Here is a 23594-nt window from a genome sequence, read left to right as displayed (position 1 = left end):
TCACCACCAAGCAGACCTCCCTCTGTGTTCTCACCACTGTATATAGCAGACCTCTCCATGTTCTCACCACCAAGCAGACCTCTCTGTGTTCTCACCATAAAGCAGACCTCTCCGTGTTCTCACCACCAAGCAGACCTCTCCATGTTCTCACCACCAAACAGACCTCTCCATGTTCTCACCACCAAGCAGACCTCTCCATGTTCTCACCACCAAGCAGACCTCTCCGTGTTCTCACCACCAAGCAGACCTCTCCATGTTCTCACCACCATAAAGCAGACCTCTCCATGTTCTCATCATAAAGCAGACCTCTCCATAAAGCAGACCTCTCCATGTTCTCATCATAAAGCAGACCTCTCCATGTTCTCACCACCATAAAGCAGACCTCTCCATGTTCTCACCACCAAGCAGACCTCTCCATGTTCTCACCACCATAAAGCAGACCTCTCTGTGTTCTCACCACCAAGCAGACCTCTCTGTGTTCTCACCACCAAGCAGACCTCTCTGTGTTCTCACCACCAAGCAGACCTCTCCATGTTCTCATCATAAAGCAGACCTCTCCATGTTCTCACCACCATAAAGCAGACCTCTCCATGTTCTCACCACCATAAAGCAGACCTCTCCATGTTCTCATCATAAAGCAGACCTCTCCATGTTCTCATCATAAAGCAGACCTCTCCATGTTCTCATCATAAAGCAGACCTCTCCATGTTCTCATCATAAAGCAGACCTCTCCATGTTCTCATCATAAAGCAGACCTCTCCTCTCTATGTTCTCTCCATAACGCAGACCTCTCCATGTTCTCATCATAAAGCAGACCTCTCCATGTTCTCATCATAAAGCAGACCTCTCCATGTTCTCATCATAAAGCAGACCTCTCCATGTTCTCATCATAAAGCAGACCTCTCCATGTTCTCATCATAAAGCAGACCTCTCCATGTTCTCTCCATAACGCAGACCTCTCCATGTTCTCATCATAAAGCAGACCTCTCCATGTTCTCATCATAAAGCAGACCTCTCCATGTTCTCATCATAAAGCAGACCTCTCCATGTTCTCATCATAAAGCAGACCTCTCTCTCTCTATGTTCTCTCCATAAAGCAGACCTCTCCATGTTCTCATCATAAAGCAGACCTCTCTCTCTATGTTCTCTCCATAAAGCAGACCTCTCCATGTTCTCATCATAAAGCAGACCTCTCCATGTTCTCACCACCATAAAGCAGACCTCTCCATGTTCTCATCATAAAGCAGACCTCTCTGTGTTCTCATCAATAGAGAAGTTAAGGATGGCATTCGGCATCCCAAATGGCACCCTATTCCCTATATAGGGCATTCTATTCCCTATGGGTCCCAGTCAAAAGTAGTGCGCTATATAGGGAATAGGGTGCCATTTGGGATGCCGACATAGGGTGAAGGCAGGGGGAAATGTCTGGAGGGTAGCCCTAGAGGCAGGGCTGAAGACCCGGGACAGTCAACGCACGGCAGGATCGCATTTCCTATACACTTCCTGGAACGTAACCCAAGCCCTGGCCCGAACACCGCCAGCAAAGGTTTTTGAGAATGAACCTCTGTCATAATTAATGGACAGAGCAAAATATGAGACCTGGTGTGTTTCTCTATCACCATCACAAGCAGGGCAGTTATTAGTAGCTAAGTACTCTATGGAATAGTGTGACTGCAGTGAAACATGGCACCTAGCTATATGTTACAGGAGAATATGGAGTTGAGGACACAGAGTTTAGAACACCAGAGTTTAGAACACCAGAGATTAAAACACCAGAGATTAAAACACCAGAGATTAAAACACCAGAGTTTAGAACACCAGAGATTAAAACACCAGAGTTTAGAACACCAGAGTTTAGAGAGTTTAGAACACCAGAGTTTAGAGAGTTTAGAACAACAGAGTTTAAAACACCAGAGTTTAAAACACCAGAGATTAAAACACCAGAGATTAAAACACCAGAGATTAAAACACCAGAGATTAAAACACCAGAGATTAAAACACCAGAGTTTAAAACACCAGAGTTTAGAACACCAGAGTTTAGAGAGTTTAGAACACCAGAGTTTAGAGAGTTTAGAACACCAGAGTTTAAAACACCAGAGTTTAAAACACCAGAGATTAAAACACCAGAGATTAAAACACCAGAGTTTAAAACACCAGAGTTTAAAACACCAGAGTTTAGAGAGTTTAGAACACCAGAGTTTAAAACACCAGAGTTTAAAACACCAGAGTTTAAAACACCAGAGTTTAAAACACCAGAGTTTAAAACACCAGAGATTAAAGAGTTTAGAACACCAGAGTTTAGAGAGTTTAGAACACGAGTTTAGAGAGTTTAGAACACCAGTTTAGAACACCAGAGTTTAGAGAGTTTAGAACACCAGTTTAGAGAGTTTAGAACACCAGTTTAGAACACCAGAGTTTAGAACACCAGAGTTTAGAACACCAGAGATTAAAACACCAGAGTTTAGAACACCAGAGTTTAGAACACCAGAGTTTAGAACACCAGAGATTAAAACACCAGAGATTAAAACACCAGAGTTTAAAACACCAGAGTTTAAAACACCAGAGTTTAAAACACCAGAGTTTAAAACACCAGAGTTTAAAACACCAGAGATTAAAGAGTTTAGAACACCAGAGTTTAGAACACCAGAGTTTAGAACACCAGAGTTTAGAACGCCAGAGTTTAGAACACCAGAGTTTAAAACACCAGAGTTTAAAACACCAGAGTTTAAAGAGTTTAGAACACCAGAGTTTAGAGAGTTTAGAACACCAGAGTTTAGAACACCAGAGTTTAGAACGCCAGAGTTTAGAACACCAGAGTTTAGAACGCCAGAGTTTAAAACACCAGAGTTTAAAGAGTTTAGAACACCAGAGTTTAGAGAGTTTAGAACACCAGAGTTTAGAACACCAGAGTTTAGAACACCAGAGTTTAGAACACCAGAGTTTAGAACACCAGAGATTAAAACACCAGAGATTAAAACACCAGAGATTAAAACACCAGAGATTAAAACACCAGAGATTAAAACACCAGAGATTAAAACACCAGAGATTAAAACAACAGAGTTTAAAACAACAGAGTTTAAAACAACAGAGTTTAAAACAACAGAGTTTAAAACAACAGAGTTTAAAACAACAGAGTTTAAAACAACAGAGTTTAAAACCTGGAGGAAGCGAGGGCCATATGCACATCCTAAATTTGAGACTAACGGTGCTGGGCTAAAAACAAATACAGATTAGGTAGAAATGTAGTATATGTAACGTACAGTATGTTTAGATGCAAGAAGACGTCACTGGGAATCAGCTATATTCTGTGTGAGGACCGCTCATTCCTTTATCCCAGTTTAGAATATGGTCAATATGTAAGGAGTCAGTGACTCCGTGGTGCTGTGTTGGAGACTTCTGGATTCCACTTGGTTTGGGATTCATTTTCCCCAACTTCTCTCTGAATACAGTTTAGCAAGATGGCAGGAGGATTTGCTCCAATCCTCAGAAATGTCATCAGAAATCAGGTCTAGGATTTATACTCGCTGGTCCTCAACACTATGACTCGACTCTTCCCTCGAAAGTGTTGACTTGGTCTTGAGGACATCTCTGCGCATCTCATAAGTAAGGAAGTAGCCTTGTGGACATATCTGCTTTCTGTAGGGTGAGGCAGCTTAATGTACAAATACACCCCCTGGACAGGACTGTAGTCTCACCGTAAGGCCTTCACCCCCCAAATCTATCTCCTTAATGCTGAGTGCCAAGTAGACACACATTGGGTCTTTGGTATGACTCAGCCAGGGATCGAACTCCCATCCTCCCAATCTTAGGGCTGACACTAACCACGAGGCCACTGAGTTGATGGAATAGGCCACAGCCATTTCACAGTACTTGGCAAAACAATAATGTGGATTCACTATCTATAGTGTTGTATTATTATAATCAGACAAGCAGTGACATGAGAAGCAGTGACATGAGAAGCACCTGGCATAGAAACACTACCAAACTTCACCACTGGGAGGCAGACATCTGCATGTTTTTGGGAGATTGTCATTTCAATGATTACATTGTGTGATATAGCCTATAGTACAGATATGTAGAACGGTGTCAAAGAAGACTGAAGTACTCACTGTGAGAATCTTAGTTAGACTGAAGTACTCACTGTGAGAATCTTAGTTAGACTGAAGTACTCACTGTGAGAATCTTAGTTAGACTGAAGTACTCACTGTGAGAATCTTAGTTAGACTGAAGTACTCACTGTGAGAATCTTAGTTAGACTGAAGTACTCACTGTGAGAATCTTAGTTAGACTGAATGACTCACTGTGAGAATCTTAGTTAGACTGAAGGACTCACTGTGAGAATCTTAATTAGACTGAAGTACTCACTGTGAGAATCTTAATTAGACTGAAGTACTCACTGTGAGAATCTTAGTTAGACTGAATGACTCACTGTGAGAATCTTAGTTAGACTGAAGTACTCACTGTGAGAATCTTAGTTAGACTGAATGACTCACTGTGAGAATCTTAGTTAGACTGAAGGACTCACTGTGAGAATCTTAATTAGACTGAAGTACTCACTGTGAGAATCTTAATTAGACTGAAGTACTCACTGTGAGAATCTTAATTGGACTGCAGTACTCACTGTGAGAATCTTAGTTTCAGATCAGCAGCACTGTACTGTCCTTGGAACGGATGACTGAGAAAGGAGGGAATAACACAGGTTATTTATCCAAGTCAAACATCTAGATATTTTACATTTAGAAGACACTAAAGATGACTAATCCAACACCAAGCTACCACCCTCAGAGCCTCTACCACCCTCAGAGCCTCTACCACCCTCAGAATGTGTTTCTTACCCTGGGGTGATCTCAGCCATGGCTGGGTGATTGGTGCTGAACCACAATCTCTGTAGTGGTGACCAGTTCAACCCCCACCTACCTTTGGTCCCCCCCCCACCCTATCCTACCCCAGAATGTCTCTCTTACCCTGGGGTGATCTCAGCCATGGCTGGGTGATTGGTGCTGAACCACAATCTCTGTAGTGGTGACCAGTTCAACCCCCACCTACCTTTGGTCCCCCCCCACCCTATCCTACCCCCAGAATGTCTCTCTTACCCTGGGGTGATCTCAGCCATGGCTGGGTGATTGGTGCTGAACCACAATCTCTGTAGTGGTGACCAGTTCAACCCCACCTACCTTTGGTCCCCCCCCACCCTATCCTACCCCAGAATGTCTCTCTTACCCTGGGGTGATCTCAGCCATGGCTGGGTGCTTGTTGATGAACCACACTCTGTAGTTGCGTGTGATCCTCCAGGCTGAGATAAAGGGAGCGCCCCAGTCCGCTAGCAACTTCTCATTATCTGGATACACAGAGAGACAGAGACAGAGACAGAGACCGAGAGACAGAAAGAGAGAGACAGACAGAAAGAGACAGACATACAGACAGAGAGACAGAGACAGAAAGAGAGAGACACAGAGAAAGACAGAGACCGAGAGACAGAAAGAGAGAGACAGACAGAAAGAGACAGACATACAGACAGAGAGACAGAAAGAGAGAGACAGACAGAAAGAGACAGACATACAGACAGAGAGACAGAAAGAGAGAGACACAGAGAAAGACAGAGACCGAGAGACAGAGACAGAGAGAGACAGAAAGAGAGAGACAGAGACAGAGAGAGACAGAAAGAGAGAGACAGAGAGAGACAGAAAGAGAGAGACAGAGACAGAGACAGAGACCGAGAGACAGAAAGAGAGAGACAGACAGAAAGAGACAGACATACAGACAGAGAGACAGAGACAGAAAGAGAGAGACACAGAGAAAGACAGAGACCGAGAGACAGAAAGAGAGAGACAGACAGAAAGAGACAGACATACAGACAGAGAGACAGAGACAGAAAGAGAGAGACACAGAGAAAGACAGAGACCGAGAGACAGAAAGAGAGAGACAGAGAGAGACAGAAAGAGACAGACATACAGACAGAGAGACAGAAAGAGAGAGACAGACAGAAAGAGACAGACATACAGACAGAGAGACAGAGAAAGACAGAGACCGAGAGACAGAAAGAGAGAGACAGAGAGAGACAGAAAGAGAGAGACAGAGACAGAGACAGAGACCGAGAGACAGAAAGAGAGAGACAGAGAGAGAGAGAGACAGACAGACAGAGAGACAGAGACAGAAAGAGAGAGACACAGAGAAAGACAGAGACCGAGAGACAGAGACAGAAAGAGAGAGACAGAGACAGAAAGAGAGAGACACAGAGAAAGACAGAGACCGAGAGACAGAAAGAGAGAGACAGAGACAGAGAGAGACAGAAAGAGAGAGACAGAGACAGAGAGAGACAGAAAGAGAGAGACAGAGACAGAGAGAGACAGAAAGAGAGAGACAGAGACAGAGAGAGACAGAAAGAGAGAGACAGAGACAGAGAGAGACAGAAAGAGAGAGACAGACAGAAAGAGACAGACATACAGACAGAGAGACAGAAAGAGAGAGACAGAGACAGAGAGAGACAGAAAGAGAGAGACAGAGACAGAGAGACAGAAAGAGAGAGACAGAGACAGAGAGAGACAGAAAGAGAGAGACAGAGACAGAGAGAGACAGAAAGAGAGAGACAGAGACAGAGAGAGACAGAAAGAGAGAGACAGAGACAGAGAGAGACAGAAAGAGAGAGACAGAGACAGAGAGAGACAGAAAGAGAGAGACAGAGACAGAGAGAGACAGAAAGAGAGAGACAGAGACAGAGAGAGACAGAAAGAGAGAGACAGAGACAGAGAGAGACAGAAAGAGAGAGACAGAGACAGAGAGAGAGAGAGACAGAGACAGAGACAGAGAGAGACAGAAAGAGAGAGACAGAGACAGAGAGAGAGAGAGAGAGAGACAGAGACAGAGAGAGACAGAAAGAGAGAGACAGAGACAGAGAGAGACAGAAAGAGAGAGACAGAGACAGAGAGAGACAGAAAGAGAGAGACAGAGACAGAGAGAGACAGAAAGAGAGAGACAGACAGAAAGAGACAGACATACAGACAGAGAGACAGAGACAGAAAGAGAGAGACACAGAGAAAGACAGAGACCGAGAGACAGAAAGAGAGAGACAGAGACAGAGAGAGACAGAAAACAAACATTTAGCCTTTTGTTGTGAAATCCTCTGAAAACAAATGATTTTCTCTGTGCTAATCTGACATGAATCTATAGACTTGATTGAGGGAAAGATTAGTAAATCAAGTTGCTGGTGATGGTTGAAAATGGATGTAAATGAAGGTTGAATAGAAGATGACTACTGATGGACCTGCAAAAATCAATACCTTCTAGTACGGTAGAGTATCATCAATACCTTCTAGTACGGTAGAGTGTAAAATCAATACCTTCTAGTAAGGTAGAGGATAGGAGGGAGTGTATATAGAGTCCAAACTGGGCCCTGATCCACTCGTCCCCTCCCTCCCAGCCGGTCCCATCCAGAAACACGTCCTCGCGGTTCTCTGTCACGTGTTTGACCAGGTAGTCAGCAAAACGCAGGTCAGCCGTGGTCAGGCCTAGCAGCTTCCTCAACTCAGGGTCCCCGATCTGGAGCTTAGCTTCCTCCACCTAGTGGGATGGACGGAGACACGCGCACACACACACACACACACACACACACACACACACGCACACACGCACAATAACTCATGATACAGGTCAAATCAGATTTCACATGGGAGAGTTAAACACATCCAGGATATGATAACATCTGTAACCCTGGTCTAAAGTAGTGCACTGTGTAGGGAATAGGGTGCCTTTGGGCTCTGGTCTAAAGTAGTGCACTGTGTAGGGAATAGGGTGCCTTTGGGCTCTGGTCTAAAGTAGTGCACTGTGTAGGGAATAGGGTGCCTTTGGGCTCTGGTCTAACGTAGTGCACTGTGTAGGGAATAGGGTGCCTTTGGGCTCTGGTCTAAAGTAGTGCACTGTGTAGGGAATAGGGTGCCATTTGGGACACACGCTTAGAATAATGTGCATTTCGGGCCAACAGGACCCAGGAGAAAGAAGAGATGGAGAGAGATGGAATTGAAGAATCAAGACTCTAACCACTTCTGGGAAAATGGAAAAACACTAAAAACAAACATCAACATGAAGAATTATCTATCCAAAATGGAGATGTGTGGGTAAACCACTTCTCCAATCTTTTTGGCTCTATAGCAAAGAACAAATAGCAAAACATATACATGATCAAATACACAGAGAGTCAGGACACCCGTTTAATGTTCCATCTGAAAGACGACACTCTACACGGGGCAATGTCCCCAATCACTGCCCTGGGGCATTGGGGTATATATTATTTTAGACCAGAGGAAAGAGTGCCTTCTACTGGCCCTCCAACACCACTTCCAGCAGCATCTGGTCTCCCATCCAGGGACCGACCAGGAACAACCCTGCTTAGCTTTAGAGGCAAGCCAGCAGCATCTGGTCTCCCATCCAGGGACCGACCAGGAACAACCCTGCTTAGCTTTAGAGGCAAGCCAGCAGTGGGATCAAGGGTGGTGGAAAGAGGAAAGATGGAGAGATGAGAGAGAGAGAAAAGATGGAGAGATGAGAGAGAGAAGAGAAGGAAAGATGGAGAGATGAGAGAGAGAGAGAAGAGAAGGAGAGAAGAGAAGGAGAGATGAGAGAGAGAAGAGAAGGAGAGATTGAGAGAGAGAAGAGAAGGAGAGAAGGAGAGATGAGAGAGAAGAGAAGGAGAGATGAGAGAGAAGAGAAGGAGAGAAAGAGAGATGGAGAGAGAAGAGAAGGAGAGATGAGAGAGAAGAGAAGTAGAGATGAGAGAGAAGAGAAGGAGAGATGAGAGAGAAGAGAAATAGAGATGAGAGAGAAGAGAAGGAGAGATGGAGAGAGAGAGAGAGAAGAGAGAAGGAGAGATGGAGAGAGAGAGAGAGAAGAGATGGAGAGATGAGAGAGAGGAGAGATGGAGAGATGGAGAGAGAGAAGGAGAGATGAGAGAGAGAAGGAGAGATGGAGAGAGAGAGAAGAGAAGGAGAGATGAGAGATGAGAGAGAAGAGAAGGAGAGATGGAGAGATGAGAGAGAAGAGAAGGAGAGATGAGAGAGAAGAGAAGGAGAGATGGAGAGATGAGAGAAGAGAAGGAGAGATGAGAGAGAAGAGAAGGAGAGCTGGAGAGAGAGAGAGAGAAGGAGAGATGGAGAGAGAGAGAGAAGGAGAGATGAGAGAGAAGAAGAAGGGAGAGATGGAGAGAGAAGAGAAGGAGAGATGGAGAGAGAAGAGAAGGAGAGATGGAGAGAGAAGAGAAGGAGAGAAAGAGAGATGGAGAGAGAAGAGAAGGAGAGATGAGAGAGAAGAGAAGAGAGAGAAAGAGATGGAGAGAGAAGAGATGGAGAGATGAGAGAGAAGAGAAGGAGAGATGAGAGAGAAGAGAAGGAGAGATGAGAGAGAAGAGAAGTAGAGATGAGAGAGAGAAGAGAAGGAGAGATGAGAGAGAAGAGAAGGAGAGATGGAGAGATGAGAAGGAGAGATGGAGAGATGAGAAGGAGAGATGGAGAGAGAAGAGAAGGAGAGATGGAGAGATGAGAGAGAGAAGAGAAGGAGAGATGGAGAGATGAGAGAGAGAAGAGAAGGAGAGATGAGAGAGAGAAGAGAAGAGAGAGGAGAGATGAGAGAGAAGAGAAGGAGAGATGGAGAGAAGAGAAGAGAGATGAGAGAGAAGAGATGAGAAGGAGAGATGGAGAGAGAGAGAGAAGAGAAGGAGAGATGGAGAGATGAGAGAGAAGAGAAGGAGAGATGGAGAGATGAGAGAGAAGAGAAGGAGAGCTGGAGAGATGAGAGAGAAGAAGGAGAGATGGAGAGATGAGAGAGAAGAAGGAGAGATGAGAGAGAGAAGAGAAGGAGAGATGGAGAGATGGAGAGAGAAGAGAAGGAGAGATGGAGAGAGAAGAGAAGGAGAGATGAAGAGAAGGAGAGATGGAGAGAGAAGAGAAGGAGAGATGGAGAGAGAAGAGAAGGAGAGATGGAGAGAGAAGAGAAGGAGAGATGAAGAGAAGGAGAGATGGAGAGAGAAGAGAAGGAGAGATGGAGAGATGAGAGAGAGGAAAGATGGAGAGATGGAGAGAGAAGAAGGAGAGAGGAGAGATGAGAGATGGAGAGAGAAGAGAAGGAGAGATGAGAGAGAAGAGAAGGAGAGATGGAGAGATGAGAGAGAGGAAAGATGGAGAGATGGAGAGATGAGAGAGAGAAGGAGAGATGGAGAGAGAAGAGAAGGAGAGATGGAGAGATGAGAGAGAGGAAAGATGGAGAGATAAGGAGAGTGATAGATTGTTTGAATACATACATATGGGATCCAGCTGGTAACGCCGGTCTTTATAAATACCAAAATCATCAAAAATAACACCCTAACAGCTTCAGGGAGAGAGAGAGAGAGATGGAGAGAGGAAGACTCACGTCAACGATTGCGTCGCTCAGGTGCCTCTGCTGACGGAAGAGGATATTGGTTGCCCCGGCAACAAAGCCGCGCACCGTGACATCTGACAGTAGGTGGTGCTGCTGCAAGGCCATGTAGGGCAGGCACAGGTAACCCTGGCAATGACACACATACAGGTTAAAGGTCACTAATGTATGTGTGTGTGTGTGTGTGTGTGTGTGTGTGTGTGTGTGTGTGTGTGTGTGTGTATAGAGTTAGATCTAGTCAGAGAAAGGACACACTCAACAGTGAGGTTACAGTAACATCATTATATGTTGTTTTGTATTGGGTCAATGTTTACCATGGTGTTATGCAACCATCTGGTGATTAAACTAACTTTCCCCTGCAGGGAGTACTGGAAAAGCAGAGCTTGTGTGTGTGTCCTTGGAGTACTGGAAAAGCAGAGCTCGCATGTTTTTGTGTGTGTGTGTGTGTGTGTGTCCTTGTAGTACTGGAAAAGCAGAGCTCGTGTGTGTGTGTGTGTGTGTGTGTGTGTGTGTGTGTGTGTCTGTCCTTGTAGTACTGGAAAAGCAGAGCTTGCATGTGTGTGTGTGTGCGTGTGTCTGTCCTTGTAGTACTGGAAAAGCAGAGCTTGTGTGTGTGTGTGTGTGTGTGTGTGTGTGTGTGTGTGTGTCCTTGTAGTACTGGAAAAACTCCTAGCTCTTCTCACCCGCTAGTCACCACACCCATGTGTGGGCGCTTTGAAAACGCAAATACCTGACCAACTGACATTTATGGTGGGGTTTACTATACATCTAGATATCAGAGAATACATCTAGATATCAGAGAATACATCTAGATATCAGGATGTTTTTCTTTGATGACTAAAAGATCATCCCCCACCCTGTAACTAAAGAGGAACGATCCACCCCCACCCTGTAACTAAAGAGGAATGATCCACCCCCACCCTGTAACTAAAGAGGAACGATCCACCCTGTAACTAAAGAGGAACGACCCACCCTGTAACTAAAGAGGAATGATCCACCCTGTAACTAAAGAGGAATGATCCACCCTGTAACTAAAGAGGAATGATCCACCCCCACCCTGTAACTAAAGAGGAACGATCCACCCCCACCCTGTAACTAAAGAGGAACGATCCACCCCCACCCTGTAACTAAAGAGGAACGATCCACCCCCACCCTGTAACTAAAGAGGAACGATCCACCCCCACCCTGTAACTAAAGAGGAACGATCCACCCCCACCCTGTAACTAAAGAGGAACGATCCACCCTGTAACTAAAGAGGAACGATCCACCCTGTAACTAAAGAGGAACGATCCACCCCCACCCTGTAACTAAAGAGGAACGATCCACCCCCACCCTGTAACTAAAGAGGAACGATCCACCCTGTAACTAAAGAGGAACGATCCACCCTGTAACTAAAGAGGAACGATCCACCCCCACCCTGTAACTAAAGAGGAACGATCCACCCCCACCCTGTAACTAAAGAGGAACGATCCACCCCCACCCTGTAACTAAAGAGGAACGATCCACCCTGTAACTAAAGAGGAACGCTAGATCAGTTGGCTGTTGCCTTGGCAACATGTAGGTGAATAATTTAAAAAGCAGGTCAAGGTCTCTGTGGATTAGAAACACTGCTAGTTGATTGGTCGACGGTGAGAGAGATCTACAGACGCCGATAAAGATCTTTCTAAGTGTACGCTGAAAGGATCTGTGTTGAGTTGGGTACCTTGGTGAAGATAGCGAGTGGCAGGCCATATTGGTCCTCTTCCAGTCCAGACACCAAGCCCTGAGAGACGGCTCCCTGGCCTCCTGGCCCTGCCGACAGGCCCTGGGGCTGCACCGTGATGGGGATACCTGTCTCCAGACCCCCTGAACCCCCTGTCTCAGAGTCACTAGTCCCTTCCTCCAAAACACTGGGATCCAGTGTCTCCCAGTCGCTCTCCGAGGAGTCGGGGGAAGTCCGAGAGGGGGGCTTCAGCTGGGTGTTCTCCCTAGCTGGGGTGGAGGTCTCTGGGGAAGTCCGGGAGGGGGGCTTCAGCTGGGTGTTCTCCCTAGCTGGGGTGGAGGTCTCTGGGGAAGGCGATGTCCTCTGTGAAGCCTTCACGATGGAGGTGGTGTGGTCCTCTCCGAAGCCCTCCTCCCCCATTAGCTCCACGGTAGCGTTGGTGATGTCAGTGACGGAAACAGAGACCAAGTCCTCTGCCCCAGACACACAGTGTCCTAGTGTGATCTCCTCGGAGACGCTGCTCTTGGGCCGGTAGTGGGAGGAGTCAGCCAGGCCGTGCTCGATCATACCTAGAGGAAGAAACACAACACACATGATATCCTGACCTATAGGACTCAACATCACCTTTGACCTTCAGTATGGGGGAAGAAGAATCCAACAACATGTGTACCAAATATCACTCATACTCACCATATCACCCATACTCACCCATATTCAACATATCACCCATATTCAATGTATCACCCTATCACAAATACTCAACAATACTCACTATATTGCCCATATTCACCCTAATATAATATTCACTATATCACCCATATTAACCCTAATATAATATTCACTATATCACCCATATTAACCCTAATATAATATTCACTGTATCACCCATATTCACCCTAATATAATATTCACTGTATCACCCATATTCACCCTAATACAATATTCACTATATCACCCATATTCACCCTAATACAGTATTCACTATATCACCCATATTCACCCTAATACAGTATTCACTATATCACCCATATTCACCCTAATACAGTATTCACTATATCACCCATATTCACCCTACTATAATATTCACTATTTCACCCTAATACAATATTCACTAGAGTGGCAGGTAGCCTAGTGGTTAGAGTGTAGAGGCGGCAGGTAGCCTAGTGGTTAGAGTGTAGAGGTGGCAGGTAGCCTAGTGGTTAGAGTGTAGAGGCGGCAGGTAGCCTAGTGGTTAGAGTGTGGAGGTGGCAGGTAGCCTAGTGGTTAGAGTGTAGAGGAGGCAGGTAGCCTAGTGGTTAGAGTGTAGAGGTGGCAGGTAGCCTAGTGGTTAGAGTGTAGAGGCGGCAGGTAGCCTAGTGGTTAGAGTGTAGAGGAGGCAGGTAGCCTAGTGGTTAGAGTGTAGAGGTGGCAGGGTAGCCTAGTGGTTAGAGTGTAGAGGTGGCAGGGTAGCCTAGTGGTTAGAGTGTAGAGGTGGCAGGGTAGCCTAGTGGTTAGAGTGTAGAGGTGGCAGGGTAGCCTAGTGGTTAGAGTGTAGAGGTGGCAGGGTAGCCTAGTGGTTAGAGTGTAGAGGTGGCAGGGTAGCCTAGTGGTTAGAGTGTAGAGGTGGCAGGGTAGCCTAGTGGTTAGAGTGTAGAGGTGGCAGGTAGCCTAGTGGTTAGAGTGTAGGGGAGGTAGCCGGCAGGTAGCCTAGTGGTTAGAGTGTAGAGGTGGCAGGGTAGCCTAGTGGTTAGAGTGTAGAGGTGGCAGGGTAGCCTAGTGGTTAGAGTGTAGAGGTGGCAGGTAGCCTAGTGGTTAGAGCATTGGACTAGTAACTGAAAGACTGCTGGATCGGACCCCCGAGCTGACAAGGTAAAAATCTGTTGTTCTGCCCCTGAACAAGGCAGTTAACACACTGTTCCCCGGTAGGCCGTCATTGTAAATAAGAATTTGTTCATAACTGACTTGTCTAGTTAAATAAAGGTTAAATAAAATTAAAATAAATAAAACTACTGTATATAGGGAATAGGGTGCCATTTGAGGCACACAAGTGACTGGTGGACTCTTCTCACCTGGGAACAGAGACAGTACGGTCATCAGAGCTCCTACTAGCCTGTTGACTGGAGACACGTAGAACAGGACCTGAGAGAGAGGGCGGGGGGGGACACATACACAGAGTCATCTATGGGGAGATAAAACACCTCCAGGGAGCTTATGCTCGTTCTGTCCCTCTTGGGGTATATATACGATGACTGACGACGTGCTCTCTTGCTGTGAGGTCACTGTGTGTGGTACATGTCATCGGGTCGTGATTTACTGTCGTGTTAAATCACGTGTTCACCTTCTTCTCCAGCAGAATCAGCTTGAAGAGGATCAGAACCTGGGGGGGGAGAGGTAGAGAAGGAGAGAGAGAGAGAGAAGGAGAGAGAGAGAGAGAGAAGGAGAGAGAGAGAGAGAGAAGGAGAGAGAGGTAGAGAAGGAGAGAGAGAAGGGGAGAGTTAAAGGAAGCAGGTTAATTAAAGCACAACAATTAAACTACAATCTTTGGCAGATGTTTCCAGGAGGATTTCCCAAATGGCACCCTACTCTGTTTATAGTGCACTACTTTCAGACCAGATCCCACAGGGACCTGGGCTACGGTTCTCTAGGCTACGGTTCTCTGGGCTACCGTTCTCTGGGCTACGGTTCTCTGGGCTACGGTTCTCTGGGCTACGGTTCTCTGGGCTACCACTCTCGGGCTACGGTTCTCTGGGCTACGGTTCTCTGGGCTACGGTTCTCTGGGCTACGGTTCTCTGGGCTACGGTTCTCTGGGCTACGGTTCTCTGGGCTACGGTTCTCTGGGCTACGGTTCTCTGGGCTACAGTGTTCTCGGGCTACCACTCGTCGGGCTACGGTTCTCTGGGCTACGGTTCTCTGGGCTACAGTTCTCTGGGCTACGGTTCTGCGGGCTACAGTTCTGGGCTACAGTTCTGCGGGCTACAGTTCTCTGGGCTACCGCTCGTCGGGCTACCGCTCTCGGGCTACCACTCGGGTCGGTTCTGCGGGCTACGGTTCTCTGGGCTACGGTTCTCTGGGCTACGGTTCTCTGGGCTACGGTTCTCTGGGCTACGGTTCTCTGGGCTACGGTTCTCTGGGCTACGGTTCTTCGGGCTACAGTTCTCTGGGCTACAGCTCTTCGGGCTACAGTTCTTTGGGGGCCTGGTCAAAAGTAGTGCACTATATAGGGAATAGGGTGCCATTTGGGACTCAACTTAAACCTTTACAAGTCATCTGCTTGCCTGAAAACACATGAAATGTACCTTGTGTCGAAAGTGCAGTATTAAATCTCTTGGTGACATACCTGTCGGGAGAGAATGTGAAAAATGTGAAATTTGCCTCAAGGAGGACATTTCTATCACACGTGTGAATATGTGTCCCAAATTACACCCCCATTCCCTATAGAGGGTAATACTTTTGACCAGAGCTCCATGGGCCCTGCATAGGAAATAGGGAGACATTTTGGATGCCAGCTGAGTGCTCAACGTCATGAGAGAAGACCCCCCCCTTTGAAAAGATGCAGCCTGTTTCTGTAAGCTGGGTTTATCACCATAACAAGTGGCTCAATAGTCACATGTGACAGACATATTTCTGCAGCTAATCTAGGACATGTTAGAGGCTACAACAATAGACACCTGATCACCCCACAGATGACCAGGGCCTATAGCCTAACGCAGGGCCTAAAGCCTAAAGCAGGGTCTAAAGCCTAACGCAGGGCCTAAAGCCTAAAGCAGGGTCTAAAGCCTAACGCAGGGCCTAAAGCAGGGCCTAAAGCCTAACGCAGGGCCTAAAGCAGGGCCTAAAGCAGGGCCTAAAGCCTAACGCAGGGTCTAAAGCCTAAAGCACCCTCAACCGTAAGGCTCTCCAGAGGGTAGTGAGGTCTGCACAACGCATCACCGGGGCAAACTACCTGCCCTCCAGGACACCTACACCACCCGATGCTACAGGAAGGCCATAAAGATCATCAAGGACATCAACCACCCAAGCCACTGCCTGTTCACCCCGCTGTCATCCAGAAGGCGAGGTCAGTACAGGTGCATCAAAGCTGGGACCGAGAGACTGAAAAACAGCTTCTATCTCAAGGCCATCAGACTGTTAAACAGCCACCACTAACATTGAGTGGCTACTGCCAACACACTGTCAATGACACTGACTCTACTCCAGCCACTTTAATCATGGGAATTGATGGGAAATTATGTAAATATATCACTAGCCACTTTAAACTATGCTACCTTATATAATGTTACTTACCCTACATTGTTCATCTCATATGCATACGTTGATACTGTACTCTATATCATCGACTGCATCCTTATGTAATACATGTATCACTAGCCACTTTAACTATGCCACTTGGTTTACATACTTATCTCATATGTATATACTGTACTCGATATCATCTACTGTATCTTGCCTATGCTGCTCTGTACCATCACTCATTCATATATCCTTATGTACATATTCTTTATCCCCTTACACTGTGTATAAGACAGTAGTTTTTTTTTTGGAATTGTTAGTTAGATTACTTGCTCTCGTTATTACTGCATTGTCGGAACTAGAAGCACAAGCATTTCGCTACACTCGCATTAACATCTGCTAACCATGTGTATGTGACAAATAAAATTTGATTTGATTTGATTTAGCAGGGCCTAAAACAGGGCCTAAAGCAGGGCCTAAGGCCTAAAGCAGGGCCTAAAGCAGGGTCTAAAACAGGGCCTAAAGCCTAAAGCAGGGCCTAAAGCAGGGCCTAAAGCAGGGTCTAAAGCAGGGTCTAAAGCCTAAAGCAGGGCCTGAAGCAGGGCCTAAAGCCTAAAGCAGGGTCTAAAGCCTAAAGCAGGGCCTAAAGCCTAATGCAGGGCCTAAAGCCTAATGCAGGGCCTAAAGCCTAAAGCAGGGCCTAAAGCAGGGCCTAAAGCAGGGCACTATGAAGTGTCTATAGCAGGGCACTATGAAGGGTCTATAGCAGGGCACTATGAAGGGTCTATAGCAGGGCACTATGAAGGGTCTATAGCAGGGCACTATGAAGGGTCTATAGCAGGGCACTATGAAGGGTCTATAGCAGGGCACTATGAAGGGTCTATAGCAGGGCACTATGAAGGGTCTATAGCAGGGCACTATGAAGGGTCTATAGCAGGGCACTATGAAGGGTCTATAGCAGGGCACTATGAAGGGTCTATAGCAGGGAACTATGAAGGGTCTATAGCAGGGAACTATGAAGGGTCTATAGCAGGGCACTATGAAGGGCACTATGAAGGGTCTATAGCAGGGCACTATGAAGGTTCTATAGCAGGGCACTATGAAGGGTCTATAGCAGGGCACTATGACGGGTCTATAGCAGGGCACTATGAAGGGTCTATAGCAGGGCACTATGAAGGGAATGGGGTGCCATTTGAAGCCAGGGAGAATAGCAGGGCACTATGAAGGGAATGGGGTGCCATTTGAAGCCAGGGAGAATAGCAGAACAGTTTTACCCAGGAACACTTGGGATCCCTCTAGAGCCGTCCCTCTCAGAGAGCTGTTCATGTGTTCATACAATTCCTACAGACGGAGAGAAAGAGAGAGAGAAAGAGGGGGAGAAAGAGAGAAGGGGTAGAGAGAGAGAGGGGGTAGAGAGGGGGTTAGAGAGAGAAAGAGGGGGAGGAAGGGGGTAGAGAGAGAAAGAGGGGGAGAGAGAGAAAGAGGAGGGGTAGAGAGAGGAGGGGTAGAGAGAGAAAGAGAGGTGGGGTAGAGAGAGAAAGAGGGGGAGAGAAAGAAAGAGAGAAAGAGGGGGGAGAGAGAAAGAAGGGGTAGAGAGAGAAAGGAGGGGTAGAGAGAGAAAGAAGGGGGGTGAGAGAGAGAAGAGGGGTAGAGAGAGAAAGAGGGGGGAGGGGTAGAGAGAGAAAGAGGGGTAGAGAGAGAAAGAGGGGAGAAAGAGGGGAGAGAGAGAAAGAGGGGGAGAGAGAGAAAGAGGGGGAGAGAAAGAGGGGTAGAGAGAAAAGGGGGTGAGAAAGAGGGGTAGAGAGAGAAAAGGGGTGAGAAAGAGGAGGGGTAGAGAGAGAAAAGGGGGTGAGAAAGAGGAGGGGTAGAGAGAGAAAAGGGGGTGAGAAAGAGGAGGGGTAGAGAGAGAAAAGGGGGTGAGAAAGAGGAGGGGTAGAGAGAGAAAAGGGGGTGAGAAAGAGGAGGGGTAGAGAGAGAAAAGGGGGAGAAAGAGGAGGGGTAGAGAGAGAAAAGGGGGTGAGAAAGAGGAGGGGTGGAGAGAGAAAGAGGGGGTGAGAAAGAGGAGGGGTAGAGAGAGAAAGAGGTGGTAGAAAGAGGAGGGGTAGAGAGAGAAAGAGGTGGTAGAAAGAGAGGAGGGGTAGAGAGAGAAAGAGGTGGTAGAAAGAGAGGAGGGGTAGAGAGAGAAAGAGGTGGTAGAAAGAGAGGAGGGTTAGAGAGAGAAAGAGGTGGTAGAAAGAGAGGAGGGGTAAGACAAGGTTCCAAGTTCAATGTTCCACAAACGCGTGAGGTCACACATCATAGAATAAAGTAACTAAAGACTTGGTGATTAAACATCTGACCGTGAAAGAGAGCTGACTGGAAACACTCACCTTCAATATCGAAATCTGTGAGAAGTCTTTCTCCTCAAAGTAGGCGTGTGTGATGAGCTGTAGTTTAGCTTGGAGGAGACCGTACAGAGGCTGGGGAAGAAGGACATCATTGACTAAGTGAAGGGTCGTCTATAATTCAAACTGAATAATGGCTGATTTCAACAATGTGCAACTTCAATGGCTCATTAGAATTTTTTTTTAAAAGAGCTATATTTAATTTTGATTCCAGGAGGTGGCTGTCCACTGACCCAGGGGTCATAGAGGGCCGGGGGCGTATGGACAGAGAGGAGGCTGTCCACTGACCCAGGGGTCATCGGGGGCGTACGGACAGAGAGGAGGCTGTCCACTGACCCAGGGGTCATTGAGGGCCGGGGGCGTACGGACAGAGAGGAGGCTGTCCACTGACCCAGGGGTCATAGAGGGCTGGGTCATCGGGGGGACAGACAGGAGGCTGTCCACGTAGGGACAGACAGGAGGCTGTCCACTGACCCAGGGGTCATCGGGTGCATACGGACAGAGAGGAGGCTGTCCACTGACCCAGGGGTCACAGTGTGACTTTTCATAGAGCGATCCCCACCCCTCTCTCCCTCTTTGTCACATCAGGACACTCACCACTCGACTGAGGACACACACACACAGACACACTCACCACTCGACTGAGGACACACACACACACACACACACACACACACACTCACCACTCAACTGAGGACACACACACACACACACACACACACACACACACAGACACTCACCACTCGACTGAGGACACACACACACACACACACACCACACACAGACACTCACCACTCGACTGAGGACACACACACACTTGACTGAGGACACACACACACACTCACCACTTGACTGAGGACACACACAGACACTCACCACTTGACTGAGGACACACACACACACACACACACACACAGACACTCACCACTTGACTGAGGACACACACACACACACAGACACTCACCACTTGACTGAGGACACACACACACACACACACACACACACTCACCACTTGACTGAGGACACACACACTCTTCTGGACCGTCTCCCTGGTGACGTCAGCCAGACGGACCTTCAGGGACTGAAAAAGAAAAACAACAAAACACTGACGCCTAATGACAGGAAAACAGTCAGGAAGCAGTCAGGAAACAGTCAGGAAGCAGTCAGGAAGCAGTCAGGAAACAGTCAGGAAACATAACCACATCTACTCCGTCGACCAGCCGGTAGAGAGACTCTACTCCGTCGACCAGCCGGTAGAGAGACTCTACTCCGTCGACCAGCCGGTAGAGAGACTCTACTCCGTCGACCAGCCGGTAGAGAGACTCTACTCTATAGACCAGCTGGTAGAGACATGAGGGGGAACCAACCTTAGCTTCTATTTGGCGATAGCAGGAGACTCCATACACACACTTCACATCTGCTCCAGTGAGAGGAGGGAGGTGGAAGAACACGGTGTCTGAGAAACAACAAAACAACAAATCACATCATTAGCCACTATTTTCCAGGTCCACCTGCAATAACATGCGGTTGTTTTCACCTACTAAACGTACATACGTGCACTGCCTGTAAGTCACTCCAGATAAGAGAGGTATACAACTCTCTCTGATCTGAGATCTGTCGTAACGTGGTCCTTAGTTAATTAGCCAACAACAAAACAAAACAAAAAACGGAAACAGCCAATTTCAGCAGATGAATTACACAATTAAGAAGTGAGAATCTGTTGTTTGTAGCGACCGAATAGACGACTCTGAAAATCACCTTGTTTATATTCCCACTGTTGTCGTAATCACCAACACATCGTTAGCCTCAGGGACCGGTGTATAATAACTGTCAAATGTTTGAAAATCACATCCTCCATAAAAAAAATCACATCCTCTATAAAAAAATCACATCCTCCATAAAAAAAATCACATCCTCCATAAAAAAATCACATCCTCCATAAAAAAATCACATCCTCCATAAAAAAATCACATCCTCCATAAAAAAATCACATCCTCCATAAAAAAATATAAAAAAATCACATCCTCTATCACAAAAAAAATCACATCCTCCATAAAAAAATCACATCCTCAATAAAAAAAAATCACATCCTCAATAAAAAAATCACATCCTCTATAAAAAAAAATCACATCCTCTATAAAAAAAAAAATCACATCCTCTATAAAAAAAAATCACATCCTCTATAAAAAAAAATCACATCCTCTATAAAAAAATCACATCCTCCATAAAAAAATCACATCCTCTATAAAAAAAAATCACATCCTCTATAAAAAAAATCACATCCTCATAAAAAAAATCACATCCTCTATAAAAAAATCACATCCTCTATAAAAAAATCACATCCTCTATAAAAAAATCACATCCTCTATAAAAAAAAATCACATCCTCTATAAAAAAAATCACATCCTCTATAAACTGATGGAATGGAAGAAGGAGCACATGATTCCAAACATTTGACAGTTATTATTACGGTTACATAAGGCTACATAAGGCTACATAAGGCTACATAAGGCTACATAAGGCTACATAAGGCTACATAAGGTTACATAAGACTACATAAGGCTACATAAGACTACATAAGGCTACATAAGGCTACATAAGGTTACATAAGGCTACATAAGGCTACATAAGGCTACATAAGGCTACTGTCAGTGTGATGGAGGAGTCAGGATGTTTTGGTACTAATTACAACAACAACAGAGGGGGAAGATGATAACATTAGAAAGGCACTAGACTACATCTGTAATGGATCAAGGCTACATCTAAGAAATGCTACAATTAGATCACAGAAGGCTACTGTCAGGTGTGGATGGACGGTGAGTCAGGATGTTTTTTCCCTAATGTTGCTAAGGCATCCTCCACAACAGAGGGAAGTCAGGGACACAGACTGAAAGGCACTAGACTACATCTGTAATGGATCATGCCTCCGTATACGAGCCGATCTCCGTGAAATGTCAGTCAATTAGATCAGAGAATCTGGGGTTCGGACTTGACTCAGGAGGCCAGTGACTGCCAGGAGCCGCCTCCGTGACTGCAACGGAGTGCCTCCGTTTTTGCCTAATGTGACTGCCGTGAAGGCCGCCTCCACTGCTCAGAGCTGACTGCAGTCAGGGACACAGACTGCAACCAAGGAGCCGCCTCCGTGACTGCAACCAAGGAGCCGCCTCCGTGACTGCAACCAAGGAGCCGCCTCCGTGACTGCAACCAAGGAGCCGCCTCCGTGACTGCAACCAAGGAGCCGCCTCCGTGACTGTGACCAAGGAGCCGCCTCCCTCCGCCTGACTGCAACCAAGGAGCCGCCTCCGTGACTGCAACCAAGGAGCCGCCTCCGTGACTGCAACCAAGGAGCCGTCTCCGTGACTGCAACCAAGGAGCCGCCTCCGTGACTGCAACCAAGGAGCCGCCTCCGTGACTGCAACCAAGGACCCGTCTCTGTCAGCAACAAGGCCAGAGACAGGTCGGGGCAGACAGACTGGACGGCACAGTACAGCTAGCTCTGGTCCAGGGCGTTACTCGCGGCTCACTGACCCTGAGCCTTTAGCGTCAGCAAGCAGCATGTAACACCCTGGACCAGAGCAACAGCACAGCCAAAGACATATGAAGAGCCACACAGCTGTAGTCTATTAGCTTCCTCTCCTCAGCAGCATGATGCACTGCCCTGCTCTACTCCAATGAACTGTGCCATCCCATGCATGAGTCTGTCTCATGTTGCCGTTGCTCCTGTAGCCCGACTGCACTGCAGTGAATCACTCCCTAATCAAAATGTACTGCGTCGGTGAGGTTTATACACCTGGCCAACAAGCAGCCAGTGAATCACTCACAGACGACACTACAGGGCCTACAGTGTAAAACATGGACTAGGTGAGGACTTGTACAGTACAGAGATGATTTCAAATCTGGTTCTACACTTACCGGAGTGCAGTTAAACTAATCATTTTTACTAATATTGCAGGGTTAAAGGTCAGGGTAAAGGTCAGGGGTCAGGGTGTTTATGTACCTTCTTGGTAGTTGTGTGCTCCGTCAGGCAGGGTTAAGGGTCAGGGTAAAGGTCAGGGTGTTTATGTACCTTCTTGGTAGTTGTGTGCTCCGTCAGGCAGGGTTAAGGGTCAGGGTAAAGGTCACGGGTCAGGGTGTTTATGTACCTTCTTGGTAGTTGTGTGCTCCGTCAGGCAGGGCAAGGAAAGGCAGGTACTTCCACTCCTCAGGCAGGTTGTTGCTGTCATGGCCCTCCTCAGGGATGAGGGGAGGGTAGGAGTATTCCACCTGGGGAAGAGAGAGAAAACACTGCAGATGTCGGCACCTAGAAACCAGCACCCAGAATCCAGCACCTAGAAACCAGCACGCACGATCCATCCTACTAACCTACACACACAGTTAAAAAGCTATCCATCTTACTCATGGAACAGATTGGTTCAGCATAGGCCTGGGAGTAGCTAAAATGACTCAAATAGAAAGCAAGTCTGTCTTTATTCAGCTAGTCATTATTTAATCTTCTGTTTTACTCCTGGGGCTTAAAATAAGACAGGGAAAATATGAGATCACACAGTCAGGACAACACGAGGGAGGGAGTGTAGAGTCAGGACAACAGGAGGGAGTGTAGAGTCAGGACAACAGGAGGGAGTGTAGAGTCAGGACAACACGAGGGAGTGTAAAGTCAGGACAACACGAGGGAGTGTAGAGTCAGGACAACATGCGGGAGTGCGTGGAAGTACATTAGTGTCAAGTTTGAGAAACAGACGCCTCACAAGTCCTCAACTGGCAGCTTCATTAAATAGTACAGTGCCTTGCGAAAGTATTCGGCCCCCTTGAACTTTGCGACCTTTTGCCACATTTCAGGCTTCAAACAAAGATATAAAACTGTATTTTTTTGTGAAGAATCAACAACAATCTGGCCTTT

The 23594-nt window shown here is 46.8% G+C and overlaps 1 protein-coding gene across 1 annotated transcript in view; it reads right to left on the bottom strand.

Annotated features, from left to right (window-relative positions):
• LOC112236733 (late secretory pathway protein AVL9 homolog) overlaps nt 1–23594 on the bottom strand; it is a 40532-nt gene that overhangs the window by 9764 nt on the left and 7174 nt on the right. The window contains exons 2-14 of the mRNA XM_042298710.1: nt 22840–22960; nt 20065–20153; nt 19707–19778; nt 18683–18772; nt 17588–17654; nt 15380–15420; nt 14421–14459; nt 14152–14221; nt 12104–12672; nt 10396–10530; nt 7338–7557; nt 5221–5338; nt 4622–4675 (exon numbers count right to left, since the gene is read on the bottom strand). Coding sequence (XP_042154644.1) covers nt 4622–4675; nt 5221–5338; nt 7338–7557; nt 10396–10530; nt 12104–12672; nt 14152–14221; nt 14421–14459; nt 15380–15420; nt 17588–17654; nt 18683–18772; nt 19707–19778; nt 20065–20153; nt 22840–22960 — 1685 coding nt within the window. The remainder of the gene's footprint in view (nt 1–4621; nt 4676–5220; nt 5339–7337; nt 7558–10395; nt 10531–12103; nt 12673–14151; nt 14222–14420; nt 14460–15379; nt 15421–17587; nt 17655–18682; nt 18773–19706; nt 19779–20064; nt 20154–22839; nt 22961–23594) is intronic.

The sequence above is a fragment of the Oncorhynchus tshawytscha genome, linkage group LG16 (assembly GCF_018296145.1).
Source record: "Oncorhynchus tshawytscha isolate Ot180627B linkage group LG16, Otsh_v2.0, whole genome shotgun sequence".
Taxonomy (NCBI): domain Eukaryota; kingdom Metazoa; phylum Chordata; class Actinopteri; order Salmoniformes; family Salmonidae; genus Oncorhynchus; species Oncorhynchus tshawytscha.
This window is presented reverse-complemented; position numbering and strand designations above follow the sequence as displayed.